The sequence below is a fragment of the Phocoena sinus genome, chromosome 14 (genome assembly GCF_008692025.1).
Source record: "Phocoena sinus isolate mPhoSin1 chromosome 14, mPhoSin1.pri, whole genome shotgun sequence".
NCBI lineage: Eukaryota > Metazoa > Chordata > Mammalia > Artiodactyla > Phocoenidae > Phocoena > Phocoena sinus.
The window spans coordinates 52,481,630-52,495,506 of record NC_045776.1 but is presented as its reverse complement, the minus strand read 5'-3'; the positions used below and the strand labels follow the sequence as shown (position 1 = coordinate 52,495,506).

The 13,877-nt window shown below is 46.8% G+C and overlaps 1 protein-coding gene across 1 annotated transcript in view; it reads left to right on the top strand.

Moving 5' to 3' along the window:
- The window catches only part of COLEC12 (collectin subfamily member 12), a 196,783-nt gene that overhangs the window by 160,567 nt on the left and 22,339 nt on the right, over positions 1–13,877 (top strand). The window contains exon 5 of the mRNA XM_032654388.1: positions 917–1,963. Coding sequence (XP_032510279.1) covers positions 917–1,963 — 1,047 coding nt within the window. The remainder of the gene's footprint in view (positions 1–916; positions 1,964–13,877) is intronic.

Sequence of the window (13,877 nt, the reverse complement as noted above, 5' to 3'; positions counted from 1 at the left end):
ATGACCACAGCTTTTTAGAATGACATGGCTCTAAATTCACATTCACCCAGAAAGACTTTAAACTTTCATGTTGTGTGTTGAATCTTTCCTCATGATTTAATTCAAAGACTTTAAAATTTTAAAGTTAAGGACCAATTTTGGAGTTGAATTCTGCTCCCCAGAAAACACTATTATGTGCCACATAAAACCTGAACACCAATCCTGATCAAAAAGAACCACAAACACCCTTTATTAAAAGCTGTTTTATGAAATACTCAGTAAATTCCTATTTGAAATATTTTAAACTTCATAAAAATTTGTAGAGATTAATTAAAAAAATAAAAGATACCAGCCTATTCTTTTTTTTTTTTTTTTTTTTTTTTTTATGCGTTACGCGGGCCTCTCACTGCTGTGGCCTCTCCCGTTGCGGAGGACAGGCTCCGGACGCGCAGGCTCAGCGGCCATGGCTCACGGGCCCAGCCGCTCCGCGGCATGTGGGATCCTCCCAGACCGGGGCACGAACCCGTGTCCCCTGCATCGGCAGGCGGACTCTCAACCACTGCGCCACCAGGGAAGCCCCCAGCCTATTCTTATCCTGTGATTTTTTTCAATTTTTTAAAAAGGAATTTTGATGAATTAAACAGAAGGTTATTGCCTTCTTGACGTCCTTCCCAGTGCTCTAGAATCAGGCAAATTCCCCCTCCTTTGAGATAAGTGTTCACCCAAGTTAGTCTGTCCTAGTACTCAGTAGCCTTTCCAATTTCTGAGGACCCAGTTTTAACAGAGAGATGGATTTTACTACTGCAGTGCAGTCTGCATATCCCACAAGTTTTATGTATGAAATAGAGCACATCCCAGTTAGGTCTCTGGGATCTGTGACCTCACCTGAACACTTCTCCATCCCACCAATCTGAGTAACACACATGTCTTATTCCAGGGGACCAAACTGGGAAGAAAGCTCTCAGCACCAACTCAGAACTCTCCACCTTCAGGTCAGACATTCTGGATCTGCGTCAGCAACTTCGTGAGATTACAGAAAAGACTAGCAAGAACAGAGATACGCTGGAGAAGTTACAGGTGAGCGGGGATGCGCTGGTGGACCAGCAGAGTCAGCTGAAAGAAACTTTGGAGAATAACTCCTTCCTCATCACCACTGTAAACAAAACCCTCCAGGCATATAACGGCTATGTCACAAACCTGCAGCAAGACACGAGTGTGCTTCAGGGCAACCTGCAGAGCCAGATGTATTCTCACAACGTGGTCATCATGAACCTCAACAACCTGAACCTGACCCAGGTGCAGCAAAGGAACCTCATCACAAATCTGCAGCGCTCTTTGGATGACACAAGCCAGGCAATCCAGCGAATCAAGAATGACTTCCAGAACCTGCAGCAGGTTTTCCTTCAAGCCAAGAAGGACACGGATTGGCTGAAGGAGAAAGTGCAGAGCCTGCAGACGCTGGCTGCCAATAACTCTGCCTTGGCCAAAGCCAACAATGACACCCTGGAGGACATGAACAGCCAGCTCAGCTCCTTTGCAGGGCAGATGGACAACATCACTACGGCCTCCCAAGCCAATGAGCAGAACCTGAAAGATCTGCAGGATGTACACAGGGATGCAGAGAACAGAACGGCTGTCAAGTTCAGCCAGCTGGAGGAGCGCTTCCAGCTCTTTGAGACCGACATTGTGAACATCATTAGCAACATTAGCTACACGGCCCACTACCTACGGACACTGACCAGCAACCTGAATGAAGTCAGGACCACGTGCACGGATACGCTGACCAAACACACGGATGATCTGACCTCCTTGAATAACACACTGGCCAACATCCGTTTGGATTCTGTTTCTCTCAGGATGCAACAAGATTTGATGAGGTCGCGGTTGGACACTGAAGTGGCCAACTTATCAGTGATTATGGAAGAAATGAAGCTGGTGGACTCCAAGCATGGTCAGCTCATCAAGAATTTTACAATACTACAAGGTAAGCGAAAATTCTGAATTTGTGTTTGTATTAGTTATCTATGGCTGTGTAACAGATGACCCCAAAACTCGGCAATTTAACACAATAAGCATGTATTATCTCATAGTTTCTATGGATCAGGGATTCAGGAGCAGCTTAGCTTAGCTAGATGGTTAGTAACTCTCATGAGGTTGTGGTTAAGATATTGGCCAGGGCTGCAGTCTTCTGAAGCCTTAACTGAGGCTGAGGATCTGCCTCCAAGATGCTCATTCACATGGCTCTTGGCTGGTCAGCTGTTGGCAGGTGGCCTCGTTTCCTCACCATGTGAAATTGCTTGAGTATTCTCACAACATGGCAGCTGGCTGCCTCCAGAGCAGGTGATCCAAGAGAAACAGAAAGAAGGAAGCCACGATGCCTTTTATGACCTAGCCTCAAAAGTCACATACCATCACTTCCACCACATTCTCTAATTTAGAAACAAGTCACTAAGTCTATCCCACACCCAAGGGGGAAGGGAATTAAGCTCCATTTCTTGAAAGGAAGCAGAAATAACTAAGAATTTGTGGACCATGCTCAAATGTGTTCCATTAAATATTTGTGGGATGAAAGATTGGTTAACTTGGATTTTCTTAGTGCCTAGCTATTTCAGTGCCATTATAAATCAGACTCCTTTGGAAGGAAGATTAATTCTTTTAGATCATGGAGTTACCATTAAGAGATTCCTACTTCTAAGTGTCATGAGCAGATGGATGGTTGGCCATTACAGTAACTGTTAACACCACAGAGGAAGGGAATAATGGACTTACATAAAAATCTGAGTTTTGCTCTCAACCAGATCATCCCTATAAATTAAGCCTACTTAATTTGGATTAGATTAAGCCTACTTCTGAAGATTTGCAGCAACCATATATTAATAGTATTTTCAGTCATAACTATTTTCACAGGGTTTAAGTTGAAAGTACTGAGTGGAAGATGCTGTGCTCGGCACTCTGGGGTGTACGAAGAAGACCAGAAGGTCTTTGCCCTCATGTAGCTTAAAATCAAGAGAATTTTAGGGCAAAAAGAGACTGGCTATAAGCAAAAGTAATCCTGATTTTCAAAAAAAGGGGATAAAGGTAGAGTCTACACACTGTGTAGAATGGAGAATTTGTCTTCAAGCCCAAGAAAAATTTGAGAAGAGATTATAAAAAGGATAATTTTTGAGTTTTCAGGAATGCAGTCATCATCGGAATGAATTCACTAAGAAGAAGCCTGGTGAACCTAATCTTATTTCCTCACGTTAACAGAGTTAGTATATTGTTTAAACTAGGAGAATGAAAAGTAGCATATCTGGATTTCGCCAAGGCACTTGGCAGTGATACCCTTGAAGAAGATGGAGCACTCAGTGCTGGCTTATAGCCCAGTTAGATGGGTTTATTGGTTGTATTCATTTTCTGTGCTGCATAGCAAATTACTAAAAACTCAGCAGCTTAAAACACCCACTTCTCATCTCACAGTTTCTGTGGTCAGGAATCTGGGCACAGCTCAGGTGCGTCCTTTGCTCAGGGTTTCACCCAGCTGCAGTCTCAGCGAGGAGCTGTGGTTTCATCAGAGTCTTGACTGGGGAAAGACTCATTTCCACACTTCTTCACGTTCTTGGCAGACTTCATCTGCTTGGACTGTAAGATCGGCTGTCAGGTCCTAAAGGCCACCCCCAGTCCTTTGCCATGTGACCATCTCAAAACATTACAGCTTCTTCAAAGCCAGCAAGGGAGTCTCTCTCACTCTAGTTGGCAAAGACAGAGTCTTATGTAATGTAACCTAGTCAAGGGAGCGACATCCCATCGCCTTTGCCATATTCTATTGGTTAGAAGCAAGTTAGAGGTTCCATACTTAAGGGGAGGGGATTATACGAGGGCATGAGTCATTGGGAGTCACCCTGGGATGTGACTGCCATACTATTTTTTTTTTTTTTTTTTTTTTTTGCGGCACGCGGGCCCCCCACTGCCGCGGCCTCTCCCGTCGCGGAGCACAGGCTCTGGACGCGCAGGCTCAGCGGTCATGGCCCACGGGCCCAGCCGCTCCGCGGCATGTGGGATCCTCCCAGACCGGGGCACGAACCCATGTCCCCTGCATCAGCAGGCGGACCCTCAACCACTGCGCCACCAGGGAAGCCCCCTGCCATACTATTGAATGACTGAGTATAAAGAGTGATAGTTCATGAGCCCCTCTGAGCCTGGAGGCATATCTGGGTGGCAGATGGCAGGGACCTGCTCAACAGCTTTGCAGGGACTCACTTGAGGACGTGGATAACCTGGTCATCCAATACTTGTGTGACATGAAACTGGATATACTGTTTAATGGGTGATAGAATCATAATCCAAAATGATCTGCAGGGGCTGGCATAGTAAAGAGATGCCAACAAAGTGAAATAAATAGGGAAGACATATAGGACCTGCTCGTACATAGAAGAGACCAAATACTAGTGTTGATGGGAGGGCATGGCTTGGAGGAAGTGTGCAGGAAAAGCGTGGGGATTTTAGTTGACTGTAAGCAACTAAATGTGTCTTCCAGGGAAGTTAATGTGATCTTTGACCGTATTAATAAAAATATGATTTCCAAAATGAGGGAGGTGATATCTTACTCCCTTCAGCATGGCAAAACCACTCCTGGTGGATACTGCGTATGTTGGGGAGCCCCTTTCAACAGGGGCGCTCACAGACCATCATGCTTGGAAAAATATGACCAGGATGATGGGGTCTAGAAATGATGTGCTGTGAGGAAGGACTGAAGGACCTGGGAACTTTAACCTGTAGGAGAGACAGCTTAGTGGGGAATAAGGCAGCTGTTTACAACTATTCAAAAGGCCAGCATGTGGAGGAGATTTTAAATGACATCGGAGGTGCTCCAGAGGGTGAAACAAAGACTAGTGGGTACTCATTAAAGGAAAATAAAGTGTGGTTTTTTGGTTTTTTTTTTGCTGTACGCGGGCCTCTCACTGTTGTGGCCTCTCCCACTGTGGAGCACAGGCTCCGGACGCACAGGCCCAGCAGCCATGGCCCACGGGCCCAGCCGCTCCGCGGCATGTGGGATCATCCCGGACCAGGGCACGAACCCGTGTCCCCTGCATCGGCAGGCAGACTCTCAACCACTGCGCCACCAGGGAAGCCCTAAAGTGTGGTTTTTGCGGTACGTGGGCATCTCGCTGCTGTGGCCTCTCCCGTTGCGGAGCACAGGCTCCGGACGCTCAGGCTCAGCGGCCATGGCTCACGGGCCCAGCCGCTCCGCGGCACATGGGATCTTCCCGGACCGGGGCACGAACCTGTGTCCCCTGCATTGGCAGGCGGACTCTCAACCACTGCGCCACCAGGGAAGCCCAAATTTTGGTTTTATATAATGTTCCTTATAAAAATTGGTGTTGCCTGAGACTGTAGTGGGTTTCCTGAACCATAAGCATGCCCCAACTCTAGAGAGGTTGGACAGTGCCCATCAAAGTATTGTAGGTATGAGTGATACTTGGAATAAAGAGGTGGGCTTTCAAATGACCAGAAGGTTCTTCAGTGCTTGATTTATTTTTTTCCCTATTCTTCCTCAACCTAAATTCAGAATGAGGGCAGATCTCAGCAGACGTGCAACCTCAGAAAATAAGAGCTTTCTCATTGTCTCTTGTTATACCTTAGGCAAGTTGTTATACCTTAGGCAGTCCTATCATGGTATTCTGGAGATTTTCTAGCTATAAATTTCATAGTTTTATTACTCCATGGGTTTAATTGTTAACTTCTCTTCTACAAGGAAACTTCTGACATACTTAGTTTACAGACAGTGCGGCTTAACAGCTAAGGAAGGGTATGAAAAGCTCATGGTTGGAGATTCAGAGCCCGGCTTTAACTTAGTTGATGTTTCCATTGTTCTGATTATTTTTATCAGCTGATACTGAGCGTGAGAGGAATGAGGGCTTTTCATGAACCATCTTGGTGAGTCCTAACACCCACTCTGTATGGCAGGTACTCAGAAGATCATCACCTGTTTACAGATGAGGAAACTAAGGCGTTGAGAGGTTTAAGGAACTTCCTTAAATTTACAGAAACGATAAGTAGCTAAACAGGATCTGAGCCCAGTGCGTCTGGTGCAAAGCCCATGGTGCGAACCCCATTGATAATCACAGCAAGTGCACGCCCCCCTTCCAGCCATCCCGAGGGAGCCTGTGAGGGCAGGGAGATGGGATTTCATTCTAAGTGTGAAGGGGAGTTTTAAGGAAGGTGGTGACATGACCTGATTTATATTTTTAAATATAAAAATATTTGTGTTTTTAAATATAAAAATATTTACGTTTTTAAATACAAAAATAAATGTTCTCTGGGGGGAGAACAGATTCTGGGGGAGTGAGCCTGGAGGCAGGGGTCCAGTGAGGGGCAGTGGACCAGTCATGGGTGATGTGGGATGGATGGTAGCAGTGGAGATGACAGAAGTGGGTCTCCTCAGTCAGGAGGAATCATGGAGGTAGAATCAAGGACAGCCCTGCCCTTCCCTGGACAACAGGCCGTGCCCACCGGCGTGAGGAATTCGCGGGCTGGAGGGGCTGTGCAGTTTGGAGTCTGTGCCAATCCCATCTTGACTACGTTTGGTGCACAGCACACTGGATTTCCCTCCCCGAAGTGTCCCAAGCCCAAAGCGGCAGCCAAGAGGCACCAGTACGTCGTAGGAATCGGGGTGCTGTGGACAGAAACTGAACACGGGGTTAGGGGCTGCTGCCTGCAGGTGGACGAGGCTCACGGATGCATCAGCCATGGAGGGCAGGGGAAAGGGAGGAATGGGTGTCTCCTAAGTGTTTGGCTTGAGCACCTAGGCGGATGGCAGTACCAACCAGGAGATGCAGAAAGGGAGGTCTGTTTAGACGTATTAAGTGGGAGATGTCTCTTAGGGTGAGGTTCCTGGCTCAGTGTCTCTGAAAGGCCTCAGAGTTTGGTTTCTGAATGGTATTTTCTCTTTTTCATATGCTTTCCCATTTACATTTATCCTTGGTCTTCTCATTACCTGCACTTTCTGTGAGTTGACCTAAGAAACTTCTCAAGCCAAGCCACCCCCTTTCTATTCAATGTGTTCAACTTCCTCCAGGACGGGAATGCCCACTGGCGATTCCAAGAGAACCAGAGACTGGGGGAAGACCCCCACTTCCAAATGCAAGCGTTTCCTCCCCCCCTGCATCTCTAGCGCCTTTCCTCGTTCTCTGTACGCACATCCCACCCCTGAGGATGAGGGACAGATGGGATAAAACAGGAAGGAGCAGGATGGGATTAACACTGGCTTATGCTGGGTTTGCCTCTGCAAGATTCAGCATACACTGATGCTTTCCAGGAAATTCTTGGTGACGTGCACTTCAAGAACCCTAATGCTTCTGGGACATTTCAGCCACAGGAGACACTTGCCTCATTAGGCAGTGAAAGCTGAAGCTGACTGATTAGATGGCACTGAAGCCAGATGATAATGTGGAACTAGATATTAAGTCATGTGTTGAATCCTGATAACAATTATCTCTACATCCATAAACCCCCAAACCTTAAGAAAGCCTTATTTTTTTTTGTTACCAATAATGTAATGCTTTTTATCCTAATTAGGCACATGGAGGACTTCATACTCATAACACACACTCTTGGGTGGCAAGTTCACCTCACATCCTGAGCTATTCTCTGCAAGCCATGCAGGTGTAAGTCACATCCTCCTAGTGCAATCAGACAGTTCCCTGCACCTGCTGTTCTGAGAGAAGCACAAGGTTTAGTGGGTGAGAACAAAAGCTCTAGAGCCTGATAGCCCTGGATACGGGTACCAACTTCCTTAGCCTCTCTGTGCCTCGGTTTTCCCATCTGCATCTACCTTTTAGAGTTATAAGGACTTAATGAGATAATGTAAATAAAATAGTGCAGTGCCTGGCAGGGGGTTAGCTAATATTCATACCCAAGAGTGAGTTTGTTCAGTTCCTATCCAAGACTTCCCTCCACTGGAGCCCCAGCCAGTACATCGCTGTGGAAAACAACAGCTTCATGTGCACAAGGACTATAGTTGTACCATATGGGTCCAAAACTACTTAACTACTGGCTTCCTGGTGCTCAGCCCAGGAGAGGAATCACACTCGGTGCTGCCGACCCCTGGCTTTCACTCATTCTTTAATCCACTTTTTTAAAAAATAAATTATTATCATTATTATTATTATTTTTGCAGTACGCAGGCCTCTCACTGTCGTGTCCTCTCCCGTTGCGGAGCACAGGCTCTGGACGCGCAGGCTCAGCAGCCATGGCTCACGGGCCCAGCCGCTCTGCGGCATGTGGGATCCTCCCGGACCGGGGCACGAACCCGTGTCCCCCGCATCGGCAGGCGGACTCTCAACCACTGCGCCACCAGGGAAGCCCCTAAATAAATTATTTTATTTATTTTTGGCTGCGTTGGGTCTTTGTTGCAGTGCACGGGCTTTCTCTAGTTGTGGCGAGCGGGGGCTACTCTTCGTTGAGGTGTGTGGGCTTCTCATTGCGGTGGCTTCTCGTTGTGGAGCACGGGCTCTAGGCGCGCAGGCTTCAGTAGTTGTGGCATGTGGGCTCAGTAGTTGTGGCGCACAGGCTTAGTTGCTCCATGGCATGTGGAATCTTCTGGGACCAGGGCTCGAACCCGTGTCCCCTGCATTGGCAGGTGGATTCCAAACCACTGTGCCACCAGGGAAGTCCCTAGTGGACTTTTATTGAGTGTCTGCAACATGCCAGTCATGCCAGTGAGCACTTGGATAAGTTGTCTCTGTTCATTGTTATAGCTCCTTAAGGTAGGGATCGTCAGCATCCCCATTTGCAGGGAGGGGGGCTGAGGCACGGAGAGCCTGAGTAACTAATCCAAGATCAAGCAGCTAGTCAGTGGTAGGTAGTGCTAAACTCGGGTCTGTCTGGTCCCTTAACCCATGCTTCCACACGGTACCCTGCTGCCCTCGGATGATTCAGGAGAAAGATGGCATGTTTGGGGAGGTTGAATACACGAGAGTTTACCTTCAGGAGAGCTATCAGTTAAGGCTTCAGTGAGAGACTGACATTTGATCTGGACCTTGAAAGATGCACAGGAAGGCTGGACAGCACACATAGCAGGACAGGGCATGGAGCAAAGTGGATCAGGCATGAGGCCTCGATTCCTCTCATTGTCGACCCCAGCCCCTCTTGATACTCTTCCCCAAACAAGACCACTTGTCTGGGGAGCCTTGAGAGTAGGCAACTCAAAGGCATCGATGTAGACCGTGGCCAGTTGGTGAGAAACAGTGGTTTAAGTATATCCTTCTCTGTGGAGAGAGAGCTTCCATGGCTTTCTAGAAGCCTGACTGTCTTGAACATGAGGTCAAGAATCAAATTCTTCTTCAAAATGATTGCCAAAAAATATCTCTTAAATTTCCTTTTAATTTGTATATTCCTTTTCACCTAAGTGAAGCAGGACCACTTTTTCATATGTGGGTGTTAAATAAATGTTTGATTAATTTCATTGCATGCGAAGTAGATTTTTTTAATGAGAAGAAAAATATGTCAGATTATATTACTGTTTTCTTCTATCTTCCAACCCAACCACTCGTGGTTCTAAAACAGTCTCTCCAAGATGTTGAATAGCAGTAAGAATTAGAGTGGTTTCTCTACTTTCTGTTAGGCACCAGCAGTTTTGTTGGAAAACGAATTGGAAAGTTATCTCTGGCATAGGACACAGGGCTGGGCCCTTCTCAAGGCCTGCAGTTTGGTTGTTAAAGCGGAAATGGCACAGTGATTTAGTCTTCTGTCCTCTTTGGAGCTGCTTGTTTAGGGGATTCGTGTGTTCAAGGCTCTGGGCTCTGAAGCCTGGGAACCTGGGGAGAAGGTTCTGCTGGCAGTGTAAACACGGTTGCTCCAAGTTCTGGTGTCGGTTATATACAGGCATTTCTGGAGCCTTTGGTGGCTTTATCAGCAACATGGGTATCCTGGCATTTCAGAATCCCAGGCCAGCCACCCACTTGGCCTTGGAAGCAAATCTCCAGTTTGCTCTTCTGTATGAGACATCATGTCTGCCTCACATGTAGTGTTACATTTTCTTGAGTCTGAATTCAAATTGTTATCACATGAGCTCATAAATACCTCCCTCATCATTTATCTTAGTGTTCTCAGTTTTAAGGCACTATGGCTGGCTTATATTTTATTTTCACTTCAATAGCTGCCTAATAAAAGATTCAAGTAATACCTAAAAGCCTGGGATCATCTAGATGCCAAAACCATACCAGCATCCCAGGGCCTAGAGGAAGATATACTCATGGCATTAACGATCGGCTTTGTAGGGGGATCCAGTGCTGACTTCTGAAATGGTTTTAGCTCTTTTTCTTAGTGATTTTTATTTATTTATTTATTATTATTATTATTTTTTTGCAGTACACAGGCCTCTCACTGTTGTGGCCTCTCCCGTTGCGGAGCACAGGCTCCGGACGCTCAGGCTCAGCGGCCATGGCTCACGGGCCCAGCCGCTCACGGGCATGTGGGATCTTCCTGGACCGGGGCACAAACCCGTGTCCCCTGCATCGGCAGGCGGACTTTCAACCACTGCGCCACTAGGGAAGCCCTCTTAGTGATTTTTAAAAAGAAATGATTAGCAAATATCTATGTCTTAAGGAGCAAAGTACCGTCTTAATGAGCCAAGTATATGAATGAATGAATCCCCTGGGTATGGGACACACAGAATACGTTTTCACATAGCCCAGCATCTGTAGGCGGAGCGCCAGCCTCCTGCTCTAGCTCTGCGGATGGGGCAGCTGGGGATGAAGACATGCGTTGATAATAGAATGCTTGCTAGGAGTTTATCCACAGCCATGAATATAAAACTTTATCTTAAAGAGAGAGACAGATAACCTATTTATGATGGATGTAGTTAGTGCTTCGTATGAAAATTTCAGTTTTTATGCTAATCCAGCTAGGAAATCCATCACAAGTAGGATTTTAGACTTTATCAAAGGCAAAATCTTGCATCTTCTCCCAGTGTCTTATTCCCTTCCTTCTCAAGATTTGGAAATTAGCATCTGTTGGTATTTTGTGTTGACTGTGGGATCCGTGTTTTTATGCTGTTCTTAAAATAAGCCACGATTCTATGTGGAGAAGGTAGGGCCATTCAAGCACAACTTCGGTTCAGAGGGAAACAGCTGAATACGATAAACTACCTGACCCCAGAAAGAAATAAGATTCACGAAAAGCTGTCACCCCAGGTAAGGGAGGTCTTGGATTCATGTGAGGAGGCAAAGAGAGAGTTGTAAGTCTTTGGAATTCTGTTGGAAACCAGAGGAGGGTGTTCTGGAACAAATACAAGTCCCTGTCACATGGGTCTGTCAGAACATTCAGAACAGGGAGACAGGCCCCGGAATGGGCACTATTTCACGGCTGCAAGTGAACTCATTTCCCGTAACTTGCAAGTATAGCACCAACCCCAGATGTGAGTGATCAAGAAACACTGATTATTGGTAAATCCACGAAGAGGATAAGGATAAAGAATTTCTAAAGCACTTGAATTTCCCAACAGACCTTCCTCATTATTTGGATTTCTTAAGGCTAAACATAGAACATAAACAAAAAAGTAGTAGCTGAGGGGAAAAAAAAAAGTTACTTTTATTTTTGCCCTTATTCTAAATAAATTAGATTTTTGTTTGTTCGTTTTGGCCTATTGTCAGTATTGTTCCACTAGAATCTTCCATAATGCTACATCTGTTGTGGAGGAACACACATGCCACCTTACCCGCTAATAATCTGTAAGACACTATTTCTCAACTACACAAAGGAACTAAGTTATTTTTTTTATGAGTGAGAGCCCTTTTTATTTTTTTAAATTTTTATTATTTTTTAAAATTTATTTTTGGCTGCGTTGGGTCTTCGCTGCTGTGCGTGGGCTTTCTTTAGTTGCGGTGAGCAAGGGCTACTCTTTGTTGTGGTACACGGGCTTCTCATTGCGGTGGCTTCTCCTGTTGTGGAGCATGGGCTCTAGGCATGCAGGCTTCAGTAGTTGCAGCATGTGGGCTCAGTAGTTGCGACGCATGGGCTCTAGGGTGCACGGGCTTCAGTAGTTACGACACGTAGGCTTCAGTAGTTGTGGTGCACAGCCTCTAGAGCTCAGGCTCAGTAGTTGTGGCGCACAGGCTTATTTGCTCTGCGGCATGTGGGATCTTCCCAGACCAGGGATCGAACCCGTGTCCCCTGCATTGGCAGGCGGATTCTTAACCACTGTGCCACCAGGGAAGCCTCTAAGTTATTTTTTTAAAGGAGACTGATCTGGCAATGAAAACCCACCCTCCATGTCTTTACTAAGTGGTTTGGCTGTTTAATAAGCCTCATCAAGTTAAACAGAAAAAGAAAATCTGTTTATCCAGATTGTGGATAAAAGACCACTAGATCAATTCTGAAGTGTGAGTAGAGTCAGGAAAGACATCTCCCCATGGTGATTCCATACTGGCAGCCAGGGTAAACCTGATGTGTAGATTGAGTGGAGCTGTACTTCTTGGAATGAGGTGAGGGACACCAGGCAGGACACCGTTCCCCCAAAATCTCTCCCTTTTGGTCTCTGCTGGGGCCCATAAGGTTGGCATTAGTGCACTGGGCTGTGATGCCCATTGATTTGATAAACACTTGCTGGATAATGAGTATGGCCTATAATCTAGCTGCTAGATGGGGAAGGATCCTCGAGGAATAAACAAGGACTAAAAAATCATAAAAGAGGAAAAACTTCCATCTGGAGTGACCTGGGAGGATTACATGGTGGGTGAACAGGAATTCTCCAGATGGATATGGGCAGAGAAAATTCTAAGAGAAGAAATTTGCATAAGTGCAGGGGAGGATGGAATAAATACATGTGAGACCAGGTCATGAAAGCCTTGACATCAGGTGATCGAGAAGGGGCTGAATATTCTGGAGCAGGTGGAGACCAGAGTTATGTGTAAAGAAGGCGAAAGATGCAGAGTGGGATGAATGGAGAGGAATCAGAGGTAGGAAGAGCAGTTAAGAGGTAACTGTGAAAATCTACCAGAAAGACAGAGAGGGGCAGGAGGGAGAGAGGAAGAGAGAGAAGACTCACACTAGGATGGTGATGAGATGGTTGTGATGATGCAGTGGGATAAGGGATGGCGGGAGGAGGACATGAACAGCAGGGATGACAAGGTCAGTGTAGACACACCAGGTTGGGGGTGCTGGCGGGACATCCCAGAGAAGATAGACCATCCGACTATGAGATGGAGATAAGGACCCAGAGCCCAGGGGAGCTGATGAGAGAGGAGTCAACAGGAGCGGGTGGAGAGGAGTCAATGAAATGGGCTCAGGGAGAGGGTGCTTCATCCCAAAGCCTCCCACTTATGGGGTAGATAACCCTAGAAAGAACGCACTGAAGCCAGTGCTAGCCATTGGCATAAACTCGCTTACAGCTCCGTAGAGGGTCCTGCCAGTAAGTCCAGGGGCACGTCATGGGTAGCCTCAAGTAAGGAAAGCTGAGTCCAGGACCTAGGCTCCTGCTAAGGGGCGGCAGAGATGGCAGGCTGGACTTGGCCATGGATCGTATGTGGGCACAGTGATGTCCATTAGGGCCTGGGATGGGAGGGTGCAGAGATTCCCCCTACTGAGGTGGGAAAGGCTGCTTCACTGTTCCATCCCGACCAGCCGGTGGGGTGTGCTGGTGCAGGGGAATAGGAAAAACTGTGGGAGTGCAGAGTCCCACCAACCCAGCCTTTCCCCCGCACCTGCGCCCTTCCAGCCTCAAAGGCTGTCTGCTTCTGTCCAAAGCATGGGTGTGAAGCTCTTACACTTGTTCACGAAGAATAGTGAGATCTCAAACTCTAAGATTCTGGGCAGCAGAATATTTGAGCACAGTGCCCTCCACGATGCATCCATTTCAACACAAGAAGCCCTGAATTCCTGTCCCAGCTCCTCTCCCAGACGGTGACTGTCCGTGTCTT